Below are 15,156 nucleotides of genomic sequence, written 5' to 3' on the forward strand. Positions count from 1 at the left end.
CCCTCACTCCGTGACACCCCCCTCACTCCCCTCACTCCGTGACACACCCCTCACTCCGTGACACCCCCCTCACTCCGTGACACCCCCCTCACACCCCTCACTCCGTGACACCCCCCTCACACCCCTCACTCCGTGACACCCCCCTCACTCCGTGACACCCCCCTCACTCCGTGACACCCCCCTCACACCCCTCACTCCGTGACACCCCCCTCACACCCCTCACTCCGTGACACCCCCCTCAATCCGTGACACCCCCCTCAATCCGTGATACCCCCCTCAATCCCCTCACTCCGTGACACCCCCCTCAATCCGTGACACCCCCCTCAATCCGTGACACCCCTCACTCCGTGACACCCCCCTCAAATCGTGACACCCCCCCTCACTCCGTGACACCCCCCCTCACTACCCCCCCCCACTCCGTGACATCCCCCCTCACTCCGTGACATCCCCCCTCACTCCGTGACATCCCCCCTCACTCCCCACTCACTCCGTGACACCCCCTCCTCACCCCGTGACACCCCCCCCTCACTCCGCGACACCCCCCCTCACTCCGTGACACCCCCCCCTCACTCCGTGACACCCCCCCCCACTCCGTGACACCCCCCCTCACTCCGTGACACCCCCCCTCACTCCGTGACACTCCCCCCCTCACTCCGTGACACTCCCCCCCTCACTCCGTGACACTCCCCCCCTCACTCCGTGACACTCCCCCCCTCACTCCGTGACACTCCCCCCCTCACTCCGTGACACTCCCCCCCTCACTCCGTGACACTCCCCCCCTCACTCCGTGACACTCCCCCCCTCACTCCGTGACACTCCCCCCCTCACTCCGTGACACTCCCCCCCTCACTCCGTGACACTCCCCCCCTCACTCCGTGACACTCCCCCCTCCACTCCGTGACCACCCCTCACTCCGTGACATACTCCCCTCACTCCATGACAACCCCTCACTCCGTGACACCTTCCCTCACTCCCCCGTCACTCCGTGACACCCCCTCACTCCGTGACACCCCCTCACTCCCCCGTCACTCCGTGACACCCCTCACTCCCCCGTCACTCCGTGACACCCCCTCACTCCTTCACACCCCCTCACTCCTTCACATCCCCTCACTCCTTCACATCCCCTCACTCCCCTCACTCCGTGACACCCCCCTCACACCGTGACACCCCCCTCACTCCGTGACACCCCCCTCACTCCCCTCACTCCGTGACACACCCCTCACTCCGTGACACCCCCCTCACTCCGTGACACCCCCCTCACTCCGTGACACCCCCCTCACACCCCTCACTCCGTGACACCCCCCTCACACCCCTCACTCCGTGACACCCCCCTCACACCCCTCACTCCGTGACACCCCCCTCACACCCCTCACTCCGTGACACCCCCCTCACACCCCTCACTCCGTGACACCCCCCTCACACCCCTCACACCCCCCTCACACCCCTCACTCCGTGACACCCCCCTCACACCCCTCACTCCGTGACACCCCCCTCACACCCCTCACTCCGTGACACCCCCACCCGACTCCGTGACACCCCCCCCCCCACTCCGTGACACCCCCCCCTCACTCCTTGACACCCCTCTCACTCCCCCCTCACTCTGTGACACCTCCGTGACAACCCTCTTACTCCCCCCTCACTCTGTGACACCCCCTCACTCCGTGACACCCCCTCACTCCGTGACACCCCCTCACTCCGTGACACCCCCTCACTCCGTGACACCCCCTCACTCCGTGACTACCCCCTTCACTCCGTGACACCTTCCCTCACTCCCCCGTCACTCCGTGACACCCCCTCACTCCATGACAACCCCCCTCACTCCATGACAACCCCTCACTCCGTGACACCCCCCTCACACCCCTCACTCCGTGACACCCCCCTCACTCAGTGACACCCCCCTCACTCAGTGACACCCCCCTCACACCCCTCACTCCGTGACACCCCCACCCGACTCTGTGACACCCCCCACTCCGTGACACCCCCCCTCACTCCCCCCTCACTCTGTGACACCTCCGTGACAACCCTCTTACTCCCCCCTCACTCTGTGACACCCCTTCACTCCGTGACACCCCCTCACTCCGTGACTACCCCTTCACTCCGTGACACCTTCCCTCACTCCCCCGTCACTCCGTGACACCCCCTCACTCCCACCTCACTCCGTGACAACCCCCCTCACTCCATGACAACCCCTCACTCCATGACACCTTCCCTCACTCCCCCGTCACTCCGTGACACCCCCTCACGCCCCCGTCACTCCGTGACACCCCCTCACTCCGTGACACCCCCTCACTCCCCCCTCACTCCTTCACACCCACTCACTCCTTCACATCCCCTCACTCCGTGACACACCCCTCACTCCGTGACACCCCCCTCACACCCCTCACTCCGTGACACCCCCCTCACACCCCTCACTCCGTGACACCTCCCTCACACCCCTCACTCCGTGACACCTCCCTCACACCCCTCACTCCGTGACACCCCCCTCACACCCCTCACTCCGTGACACCCCCCTCAATCCGTGACACCCCCCTCAATCCATGACACCCCCCTCACTCCCCTCACTCCGTGACACCCCCCTCAAATCGTGACACCCCCCCTCACTACCCCCCCCTCACTCCGTGACACCCCCCTCACTCCGTGACACCCCCCCTCACTACCCCCCTCACTCCGTGACACCCCCCCTCACTCCGTGACACCCCCTCCCTCACTACCCCCCCCTCACTCCGTGACACCCCCCTCACTCCCCCGTCACTCCGTGACACCCCCCTCACTCCCCCGTCACTCCGTGACACCCCCTCACCCCCCCGTCACTCCGTGACACCCCCTCACCCCCCCCGTCACTCTGTGACACCCCCCTCACTCCGTGACACCCCCTCCCTCACTACCCCCCCCTCACTCCGTGACACCCCCCTCACTCCCCCGTCACTCCGTGACACCCCCCTCACTCCCCCGTCACTCCGTGACACCCTCTCACCCCCCCGTCACTCCGTGACACCCCCCTCACTCCCCCGTCACTCTGTGACACCCCCCTCACTCCCCGTCACTCCGTGACACCCCCCTCACTCCCCCGTCACTCCGTGACACCCCCCTCACTCCGTGACACCCCCCTCACTCCGTGACACCCCCCTCACTCCGTGACACCCCCCTCACTCCGTGACATCCCCCCTCACTCCGTGACATCCCCCCTCACTCCCCCTCACTCCGTGACACCCGCCCATCACTCCGTGACACCCCCCCATCACTCCGTGACACCCCCCCCATCACTCCGTGACACCCCCCCTCACTCCCCCTCACTCCGTGACACCCCCCCTCACTCCGTGACACCCCCCCTCACTCCCCCTCACTCCGTGACACCCCCCCATCACTCCGTGACACCCCCCCCATCACTCCGTGACACCCCCCCTCACTCCGTGACACCCCCCCTCACTCCGTGACACCCCCCCCTCACTCCGTGACACCCCCCCCTCACTCCGTGACACCCCCCCCTCACTCCGTGACACCCCCCCCTCACTCCGTGACACCCCCCCTCACTCCGTGACACCCCCTCACTCCGTGACATACCCCCCTCACTCCATGACACCTTCCCTCACTCCCCCGTCACTCCGTGACACCCCTCACTCCCCCCTCACTCCATGACAACCCCTCACTCCGTGACACCTTCCCTCACTCCCCCGTCACTCCGTGACACCCCCTCACTCCCCCGTCACTCCGTGACACCCCCTCACTCCCCCCTCACTCCTTCAAATCCCCCTTACTCCTTCACACCCCCTCACTCCTTCACATCCCCTCACTCCGTGACACCCCCCTCACACCCCTCACTCCGTGACACCCCCCTCACTCAGTGACACCCCCCTCACTCAGTGACACCCCCCTCACACCCCTCACTCCGTGACACCCCCACCCGACTCCGTGACACCCCCCCCACTCCGTGACACCCCCCCTCACTCCTTGACACCCCTCTCACTCCTTGACACCCCTCTCACTCCCCCCTCACTCTGTGACACCTCCGTGACAACCCTCTTACTCCCCCCTCACTCTGTGACACCCCTTCACTCCGTGACACCCCCTCACTCCGTGACTACCCCCTTCACTCCGTGACACCTTCCCTCACTCCCCCGTCACTCCGTGACACCCCCTCACTCCCCCCTCACTCCGTGACAACCCCCCTCACTCTATGACAACCCCTCACTCCATGACACCTTCCCTCACTCCCCCGTCACTCCGTGACACCCCCTCACGCCCCCGTCACTCCGTGACACCCCCTCACTCCGTGACACCCCCTCACTCCCCCCTCACTCCTTCACACCCACTCACTCCTTCACATCCCCTCACTCCGTGACACACCCCTCACTCCGTGACACCCTCCTCACACCGTGACACCCCCCTCACTCCGTGACACCCCCCTCACACCCCTCACTCCGTGACACCTCCCTCACACCCCTCACTCCGTGACACCTCCCTCACACCCCTCACTCCGTGACACCCCCCTCACACCCCTCACTCCGTGACACCCCCCTCACACCCCTCACTCCGTGACACCCCCCTCACACCCCTCACTCCGTGACACCCCCCTCAATCCGTGACACCCCCCTCAATCCGTGACACCCCCCTCAATCCGTGACACCCCCCTCACTCCGTGACACCCCCCTCAATCCGTGACACCCCCCTCAAATCGTGACACCCCCCCCTCACTACCCCCCCCCTCACTCCGTGACACCCCCCTCACTACGTGACACCCCCCTCACTACCCCCCTCACTCCGTGACACCCCCCCTCACTCCGTGACACCCCCTCCCTCACTACCCCCCCCTCACTCCGTGACACCCCCCTCACTCCCCCGTCACTCCGTGACACCCCCCTCACTCCCCCGTCACTCCGTGACACCCCCCTCACCCCCCCGTCACTCCGTGACACCCCCTCACTCCCCCGTCACTCTGTGACACCCCCCTCACTCCGTGACACCCCCTCCCTCACTACCCCCCCCTCACTCCGTGACACCCCCCTCACTCCGTGACACCCCCCTCACTCCCCCGTCACTCTGTGACACCCCCCTCACTCCCCCGTCACTCCGTGACACCCTCTCACCCCCCCCGTCACTCCGTGACACCCCCCTCACTCCCCCGTCACTCTGTGACACCCCCCTCACTCCCCGTCACTCCGTGACACCCCCTCACTCCCCCGTCACTCCGTGACACCCCCCTCACTCCGTGACACCCCCCTCACTCCGTGACATCCCCCCTCACTCCGTGACATCCCCCCTCACTCCCCCTCACTCCGTGACATCCCCCCTCACTCCGTGACATCCCCCCTCACTCCCCCTCACTCCGTGACACCCCCCCCATCACTCCGTGACACCCCCCCATCACTCCGTGACACCCCCCCTCACTCCCCATCACTCCGTGACACCCCCCCCATCACTCCGTGACACCCCCCCCATCACTCCGTGACACCCCCCCATCACTCCGTGACACCCCCCCATCACTCCGTGACACCCCCCCATCACTCCGTGACACCCCCCCATCACTCCGTGACACCCCCCCTCACTCCGTGACACCCCCCCCTCACTCCGTGACACCCCCCCTCACTCCGTGACACCCCCCCTCACTCCGTGACACCCCCCCTCACTCCGTGACACCCCCCCTCACTCCGTGACACCCCCCCTCACTCCGTGACATACCCCCCTCACTCCATGACACCTTCCCTCACTCCCCCGTCACTCCGTGACACCCCTCACTCCCCCCTCACTCCATGACAACCCCTCACTCCGTGACACCTTCCCTCACTCCGTGACACCCCCTCACTCCCCCGTCACTCCGTGACACCCCCTCACTCCTTCAAATCCCCCTCACTCCTTCACACCCCCTCACTCCTTCACATCCCCTCACTCCGTGACACCCCCCTCACACCGTGACACCCCCCTCACACCCCTCACTCCGTGACACCCCCCTCACACCCCTCACTCCGTGACACCCCCCTCACACCCCTCACTCCGTGACACCCCCCTCACACCCCTCACTCCGTGACACCCCCCTCACTCCGTGACACCCCCCTCACACCCCTCACTCCGTGACGCACCCCTCACTCCGTGACCCCCCTCACTCCGTGACACCCCCCTCACACCCCTCACTCCGTGACACCCCCCTCAATCCGTGACACCCTCCTCAATCCGTGACACCCCCTCACTCCGTGACACCCCCCTCAATCTTTGACACCCCCTCACTCCGTGACACCCCCTCACTCCGTGACACCCCCTCACTCCGTTACACCCCCTCCCTCACTACCCCCCCTCACTCCGTGACACCCCCTCACTCCGTGACACCCCCCCCTCACTACCCCCCCTCACTCCGTGACACCCCCCCTCACTACCCCCCCCCTCACTCCGTGACAACCCCTCACTCCGTGACACCCCCCCTCACTCCGTGACACCCCCTCACTCCGTGACACCCCCCCTCACTACCCCCCCTCACTCCGTGACACCCCCTCCCTCACTACCCCCCCTCACTCCGTGACACCCCCTCCCTCACTACCCCCCCTCACTCCGTGACACCCCCCGTCACTCCCCCTCACTCCGTGACACACCCCCCACTCCCCCGTCACTAAGTGACCCCCCTCCCCCCTCACTCCGTGACCCCCCTCCCCCCTCACTCCGTGACCCCCCTCCCCCCTCACTCCGTGACCCCCCTCCCCCCTCACTCCGTGACCCCCCTCCCCTCACTCCGTGACCCCCCTCCCCTCACTCCGTGACACCCCTCCCCTCACTCCGTGACACCCCTCCCCTCACTCCGTGACACCCCCCCCCCAGCCATCACTCCGTGACACCCCCCACTCCGCCCTCACTCCGTGACACCCCCCTCACTCCGCCCTCACTCCGTGACACCCCCCTCACTCCGTGACACCCCCCTCACTCCGCCCTCACTCCGTGACACCCCCCTCACTCCGTGACACCCCCTCAACCCCCCCGCACTCCGTGACACCCCCCACTCCGTGACACCCCGCACTCCGTGACACCCCCCACTCCGTGACACCCCCCACTCCGTGACACCCCCCACTCCGTGACACCCCCCTCACTCCCACTCACTCCGTGACACCCCCCTCACTCCCACTCACTCCGTGACACCCCCCTCACTCCCACTCACTCCGTGACACCCCCCTCACTCCCACTCACTCCGTGACACCCCCCTCACTCCCACTCACTCCGTGACACCCCCCTCACTCCCACTCACTCCGTGACACCCCCCTCACTCCCACTCACTCCGTGACACCCCCCTCACTCCCACTCACTCCGTGACACCCCCCTCACTCCCACTCACTCCGTGACACCCCCCTCACTCCCACTCACTCCGTGACACCCCCCTCACTCCCACTCACTCCGTGACACCCCCCTCACTCCCACTCACTCCGTGACACCCCCCTCACTCCCACTCACTCCGTGACACCCCCCTCACTCCCACTCACTCCGTGACACCCCACTCACTCCGTGACACCCCACTCACTCCGTGACACCCCCCTCACTCCGTGACACCCCCCTCACTCCGTGACACCCCCCTCACTCCGTGACACCCCCCTCACTCCCCCTCACTCCCCTCACTCCCCCTCACTCCGTGACACCCCCCTCACTCCCCCTCACTCCGTGACACCCCCCTCACTCCGTGACACCCCCCTCACTCCCCCTCACTCCGTGACACCCCCCTCACTCCCCCTCACTCCGTGACACCCCCCTCACTCCCCCTCACTCCGTGACACCCCCCTCACTCCCCCTCACTCCGTGACACCCCCCTCACTCCCCCTCACTCCGTGACACCCCCCTCACTCCCCCTCACTCCGTGACACCCCCCTCACTCCCCCTCACTCCGTGACACCCCCCTCACTCCGTGACACCCCCCTCACTCCCCCTCACTCCGTGACACCCCCCTCACTCCGTGACACCCCCCTCACTCCCCCTCACTCCGTGACACCCCCCTCACTCCGTGACACCCCCCTCACTCCCCCTCACTCCGTGACACCCCCCTCACTCCGTGACACCCCCCTCACTCCCCCTCACTCCGTGACACCCCCCTCACTCCCCCTCACTCCGTGACACCCCCCTCACTCCCCCTCACTCCGTGACACCCCCCTCACTCCCCCTCACTCCGTGACACCCCCCTCACTCCCCCTCACTCCGTGACACCCCCCTCACTCCCCCTCACTCCGTGACACCCCCCTCACTCCCCCTCACTCCGTGACACCCCCCTCACTCCCCCTCACTCCCCCTCACTCCGTGACACCCCCCTCACTCCCCCTCACTCCCCCTCACTCCGTGACACCCCCCTCACTCCCCCTCACTCCGTGACACCCCCCTCACTCCCCCTCACTCCGTGACACCCCCCTCACTCCCCCTCACTCCGTGACACCCCCCTCACTCCCCCTCACTCCGTGACACCCCCCTCACTCCCCCTCACTCCGTGACACCCCCCTCACTCCCCCTCACTCCGTGACACCCCCCTCACTCCCCCTCACTCCGTGACACCCCCCTCACTCCCCCTCACTCCGTGACACCCCCCTCACTCCCCCTCACTCCGTGACACCCCCCTCACTCCCCCTCACTCCGTGACACCCCCCTCACTCCCCCTCACTCCGTGACACCCCCCTCACTCCCCCTCACTCCCCCTCACTCCGTGACACCCCCCTCACTCCCCCTCACTCCGTGACACCCCCCTCACTCCGTGACACCCCCCTCACTCCCCCTCACTCCGTGACACCCCCCTCACTCCGTGACACCCCCCTCACTCCCCCTCACTCCGTGACACCCCCCTCACTCCCCCTCACTCCGTGACACCCCCCTCACTCCCCCTCACTCCGTGACACCCCCCTCACTCCCCCTCACTCCGTGACACCCCCCTCACTCCCCCTCACTCCGTGACACCCCCCTCACTCCCCCTCACTCCGTGACACCCCCCTCACTCCCCCTCACTCCGTGACACCCCCCTCACTCCCCCTCACTCCGTGACACCCCCCTCACTCCCCCTCACTCCCCCTCACTCCGTGACACCCCCCTCACTCCCCCTCACTCCGTGACACCCCCCTCACTCCGTGACACCCCCCTCACTCCCACTCACTCCGTGACACCCCCCTCACTCCCCCTCACTCCGTGACACCCCCCTCACTCCGTGACACACCCCTCACTCCCCCTCACTCCGTGACACCCCCCTCACTCCCCCTCACTCCCCCTCACTCCGTGACACCCCCCTCACTCCGTGTCACTCCGTGACACCCCCCTCACTCCGTGACACCCCCCTCACTCCCCTCACTCCCCCTCACTCCGTGACACCCCCCTCACTCCGTGTCACTCCGTGACACCCCCCTCACTCCGTGACACCCCCCTCACTCCCCCTCACTCCGTGACACCCCCCTCACTCCGTGACACCCCCCTCACTCCGTGACACCCCCTCACTCCCACTCACCACACCCTCCTCACTCCGTGACACCCCCCTCACTCCCACTCACTCCGTGACATCCCCCCTCACTCCCCCCTCACTCCCCCCTCACTCCGTGACATCCCCCCTCACTCCGTGACATCCCCCCTCACTCCCCCCTCACTCCGTGACATCCCCCTCACTCCCCCCTCACTCCGTGACATCCCCCCTCACTCCCCCCTCACTCTGTGACATCCCCCCTCACTCCCCCCTCACTCTGTGACATCCCCCCTCACTCCCCCCTCACTCCGTGACATCCCCCCCACTCCCCCCTCACTCCGTGACATCCCCCCCCACTCCCCCCTCACTCCGTGACATCCCCCCTCACTCCCCCCTCACTCCGTGACATCCCCCCTCACTCCCCCCTCACTCCGTGACATCCCCCCTCACTCCCCCCTCACTCCGTGACATCCCCCCTCACTCCCCCCTCACTCCGTGACATCCCCCCTCACTCCCCCCTCACTCCGTGACATCCCCCCTCACTCCCCCCTCACTCCGTGACATCCCCCCTCACTCCCCCCTCACTCCGTGACATCCCCCCTCACTCCCCCCTCACTCCGTGACATCCCCCCTCACTCTCCCCTCACTCCGTGACATCCCCCTCACTCCCCCCTCACTCCGTGACATCCCCCCTCACTCCCCCCTCACTCCGTGACATCCCCCCTCACTCCCTCACTCCGTGACATCCCCCCTCACTCCCCCCTCACTCCGTGACATCCCCCCTCACTCCCCCCTCACTCCGTGACATCCCCCCTCACTCCCCCCTCACTCCGTGACATCCCCCCTCACTCCCCCTCACTCCGTGACATCCCCCCTCACTCCCCCCTCACTCCGTGACATCCCCCCTCACTCCGTGACATCCCCCCTCACTCCGTGACATCCCCCCTCACTCCCCCCTCACTCCGTGACACCCCCTCACTCCCCCCTCACTCCGTGACACCCCCTCACTCCCCCCTCACTCCGTGACACCCCCTCACTCCCCCCTCACTCCGTGACACCCCCTCACTCCCCCCTCACTCCGTGACACCCCCTCAACCCCCCCTCACTGTGACACCCCTCACTCCGTGACACCCCCTCAACCCCCCTCACTCTGTGACACCCCTCGCTCCGTGACATCCCCTCAACCCCCCCCTCACTCCGTGACACCCCCCCTCACTCCCAGTGACACTCCCCCCTCACTCCCAGTGACACCCCCCCTCAGTGCCACCGGCCCAGGGCCCCGGTGCGGGGTGTGTGTGGCGGGGAGCGGGAGCCGCGCGCACGGTGATGATCTTACCCCGAGCGCCGCTTCCCCCCGCGGGCAGGCACTGCTCCGATCACCCTCACCTGCCCGGGGCCGGGTGTCGCCGGGTTGCTGGACGCGGTGAGCGCCGCTGCCTCGGGAAGCTCCGAGCTCATCTCGGCGGCCATGGGCGGCACAATGAGCGGCTGGCAGCGCGCAGGCGCACACCGCCGCGGCCCCGGATGGCAGGGGGCGGGGCCACGGCCGCAGGCCCGCCGCCGATGCCAACTCCTCCCGGGTCAGGCCTGGAGTCTCCAGCAATTTAACATAGTCTCAATCTAGGGAAGCAGAACCATAGCAGCACTGAAAACAGATGTTCTTTCAACACTTGTGTTTATTAGTTATAAAAATGTTGGAGTTGGGAAAGAAAAGACTGCTTGACTGACAGTTAACAATCATTCAATCTGATTATGAATGTGTTGGCATTCCAATTGGCATGGCACTGCGCCCTGAGAAGGGACATGTTGGGCGATTGATAGTGGGAGCATGGCGGTGGGGCAGATGGAGGGAGCAGATCATGTTATGAGACTTCCAGCGTTAAATCCAGACAGTGTTGGCAGCCCTGTTGTCCATTCATGGAGTGAGGCTACTTTAATCTCCTCCCCTAGTTTTAAGGTAGCTCCCTCTGAAGGATGTGCATCACTAAGTATCTGGATTGATTTAGAGAACTCTCACCCTTTCTGATCGCTGGGAACATTATAGAGTGAATTCACCGCTGCAGCGCACCCAATGGAGAGCCTCGCCATTTGGGAGCACAGACCAGAGACCCGCTGACAGGGTTAGATGAAGAGGAGTGGGAGCAGGCTCGTGTGGAGCATAAACCTCAGCATAGAACTATTGGGCCATATGGCCTATTTCTGTGCTGTAAATTCTATGTAACGGCTTTGTAGCAGGAACACAGATTCATTGAATTTACCCTTATATCCTCAACATTGACAGCTCGATTTATCCAATCTTGACCTTTATTGCAAAGGAGATGGAGTATAAAAGCTCACTCCCAGTGGATGCCCCCCCACCCCCCAGTGCCAGTGGACCCCACCCCCGCCGGAGCTGTTTGTGGGAGCTTGCTGTGCGCAAATTGGCTGCCGCATTTCCCATATTACAACTGCTACAGTTATGCAGGGTATTGGTGAGGCCACACCTAAAATACTACGGACAGTTTTGGTTTCCATATTTTAAGAAAGGATATAATTGCTTTGGAGGCAGTTCAGAGAAGATTCACTAGGTTGATTCCGGAGATAAGGGAAAGTTTGAGTAGGTTGGGCCTCTACTAATTGGAATTCAGAAGAATGAGAGGTGATCTTATTGAAACGTATAAGATTATGAGGGGGATTGACAAGGTGGATGCAGAGAGGATGTTTCCACTGATAGGGGAGACTAGAACTAGGGGGCATAATCTTAAAATAAGGGGCCGCCCATTTAAAACTGAGATGAGGAGGAATTTCTTCTCTCAGAGGGTTGTAAATCTGTGGAATTCGCTGCCTCAGAGAGTTGTGGATGCTGGGTCATTGAATAAATTTAAGACAGAGACAGACAGTTTCTTAACCAATAAGGGGTTATTGGGAACGGGTAGGGAAATGGACCTGAGTCCATGATCGGATCAGCCATGATCGGATTAAATGGCGGAGCAGGCTCGAGGGGCCATATGGCCTACTCCTGCTCCTATTTCTTATGTTCTTATCTAATTAAAAATGTTGAGATCAGGTACTCTTCTGGTCATCTGATTGGTCTATTCAATCCTTGTCGCCTTCTAGCGATCTGATTGCTCAATGGAAATTACCTGATCTATAAGTCAAGTTGTTTTTTGGGTGGTTCTTAGGAATCACATGGCTCGAAGGGATGGGAATTCCTAAGAAATGTTTTGTACAGCACAGACATCGACTCTTTCAGTCGCACTCTCCCATCAGAAACTCACCAGCCAGGGGTCACAGTTTTGCCCCTCAGGTCACCATTTCCATGCTTCTTACCCTCTTCAGCTTTGCCAACATCGAAAATGTCGAAATATTGTGACAAAAATGGGGGTGGGGAAGTGGGGAGGGGGGGCGTTGATGGCCCCCTATTGGGGAATGTTTATTCAAAACCATTCATATTTGAATGTAGCCTTTTCCATAATCATTTATAAAGAAAATGAATTTGCAGCCAAAAAGCATTAGCCCTTGCCCTGTCCTCCCTCCTCTTCTCTGTGCTGAACTTATGCTTCCTCCAACCTTGACACCACAACAGGAGCTATATTCCCCTTACAATAAAAATAAATGCGAATAAACCAAGACAACCTTCACAAAAGTCCATCTTTTAAGGCCAGAAAATTGGGCAAGTTGTCTCATGGATAGGTGATTGGTTCTGTCACATAACCGCCCATGGGGTGAAAGCGAGTTTAGCTCCCCATGCAATTTTCTAGCAATATTTCCTTCTGGCACCCCTGGTGACTGTCAATGTGACAACTTCAATACACAAATGCCGTAAATGATGTAATAATGCCATTCACACAATATCCGGCAATTTCTACCGAGCAATTGTACCCGTCTACTTGATTCTATCAGCCTGTAGCTCAGTGGACAGCACACTTGCCTCTGAGTCAGGAGGTTGTGGGTTCACAGTCCCAGTCCAGAGACTGGAGCACAAAAAAGCTAGGCTAACACCTCAGGGCAGTTCTGAGGAAGTGCTGCACTGTCGGAGGTGCCGTCTTTCAGATGAGATGTTAAACCGAGGGCCCGTCCATTCTCTCAGGTGGATGTAAAAGATCCCATGAAAAAGAAAAACTTGGATTAATATAGCACCTTTCACAACTACGGGACATCTCAAAGCTCTTTACAGCCAATGAAGTACTTTTAGAGTGTAGTCACTGTTGTAATATAGGAAACGTGGCAGTCAATTTGCAACAAGCAAACAGAAATGTGATAATGACCAGATAATCTGTTTTAGTGATGTTGATTGAGGGATAAATATTGGCCAGGACACCGGGGGTAACTCCCCTGCTCTTCTTCAAAATAGTGCCATGGGATCTTTTACATCCACCTGAGTGAGCAGACGGTACCTCGGTTTAATGTCTCAACCAAAAGACAGCATCTCCAACAGTGCAGCACTCTTTCAGTGCCAGCCAAGATTTCTCATGTTCAAGGCTCTGCAGTGGGACTTGAACCCACAACCTTCTGACTCAAAAGTAAGTGTATTACCCACTGAGCCACAGCTGACACTGTAAAAGACAGGGCAGTTATCCTTGGTGTTCTGGCCAATATTTATCCATCAAATAACTTCAGTAAAACAGATTATCTGCTCGTTATCACATTACTGTTTGTGGGAGTTTGCTGTGTGCAAATTGTGGCTGCCACGTTCCAACATTGCAACAGTGATTGCACTTCAAAAGTACTTCATGGCTGTAAAACATTTGGGATGTCCTGAGATTATGGAATGCGCTTATAAATGCAAGTGTTTCTTTCATTAAGTGGGCATCTGGTGTTGCTAGGGACTGAAATGTACATTTAAAAAGCACTGTTGGAATTCTGAAAAGAGAATTTACACTTCATTTTATTTTGTATGTGTGTTTCTTGTTGTCACCTTTCTCTTCAGGTAAGCTGTTCGACAATTGCCATCTCTGCCCTGAATCAATTAATAATAACATAATGGCTTTCCTCAAGGGAATCAACCTGTACTTGTACTTTTTGGAGCAGAGGAGGTGAAAGAATGGAAGGATACAACATATGTCAGGCTGTGCCCAAGGTGCTCTGCATCTATCCACTAATACCTTTGCATCCACGTTTACAGAGTGAGAGGAAGATATCGCAATATAATTAAAATTCTCATCCTTGTTTTCAAATTCCATCATGGCCTTGCCCCCTCCCTACCTCTGTAATCTCCTCCAGCCCCACAACCCTCCGAGGTCCCTGCGCTCCTCCAATTCTGGACTATTGTGCATCCCTGATATTTATGAATCTACCATTGGTGGCCGTGCCTTCAGCTGCCTTGGCTCCAAGCTCTGGAATTCCCTCCATTAACCTCTCGACCTTTCTAACTCTCTTTCCTCCTTTAAGAAGCTCCTTAAAACCTACCTCTTTGAACAAGCTTTTGGTTATCTGTCCTAAAATCTCTTTACGTGGCTCGCGTGTCAAAATTTGTTTGATAATGCTCCTGTGAAGTGTCTTAGCACATTTTACTAGGTTGCCGCTATATAAATGCAAGTTGTTGTTGATATTAGAGGAGGTTTTTTTTATTTGTTCATTCTTGGGATGTGGGCGTCGCTGGCAAGGCCAGCATTTATCGCCCATCCCTTATTGCCCTCGAGAAGGTGGTGGTGAACCGCCTTCTTGAACCGCTGCAGACCGTGTGGTGAAGGTGCTCCCACAGTGCTGTTAGGGAGGGAGCAATGTTCCCTTTAAGCAGCGCAGCCGTGATGCTGTGTGGACACGCAGCTATCTGAAGGACCCTC

The 15,156-nt window shown here is 61.1% G+C and overlaps 1 protein-coding gene across 9 annotated transcripts in view; it reads right to left on the reverse strand.

Annotated features, from left to right (window-relative positions):
• arnt2 (aryl-hydrocarbon receptor nuclear translocator 2) overlaps positions 1-10,871 on the reverse strand; it is a 576,442-nt gene extending 565,571 nt beyond the window's left edge. For 7 of the 9 annotated variants that reach the window (XR_011587457.1, XR_011587456.1, XM_070858690.1 and 4 more), the window contains exon 1: positions 10,728-10,871. Coding sequence is in view for 5 of the 9 variants with exons in the window: in XM_070858690.1 (XP_070714791.1) it covers positions 10,728-10,861 (134 nt within the window). In the remaining 4 variants the exon portion in view is untranslated. The remainder of the gene's footprint in view (positions 1-10,727) is intronic. The other 2 variants (XM_070858693.1, XM_070858694.1) reach the window with 1 other exon arrangement.
• Positions 10,872-15,156: the final 4,285 nt, after the last annotated feature.

This window comes from Pristiophorus japonicus, chromosome 17 (genome assembly GCF_044704955.1).
Source record: "Pristiophorus japonicus isolate sPriJap1 chromosome 17, sPriJap1.hap1, whole genome shotgun sequence".
Taxonomy (NCBI): domain Eukaryota; kingdom Metazoa; phylum Chordata; class Chondrichthyes; family Pristiophoridae; genus Pristiophorus; species Pristiophorus japonicus.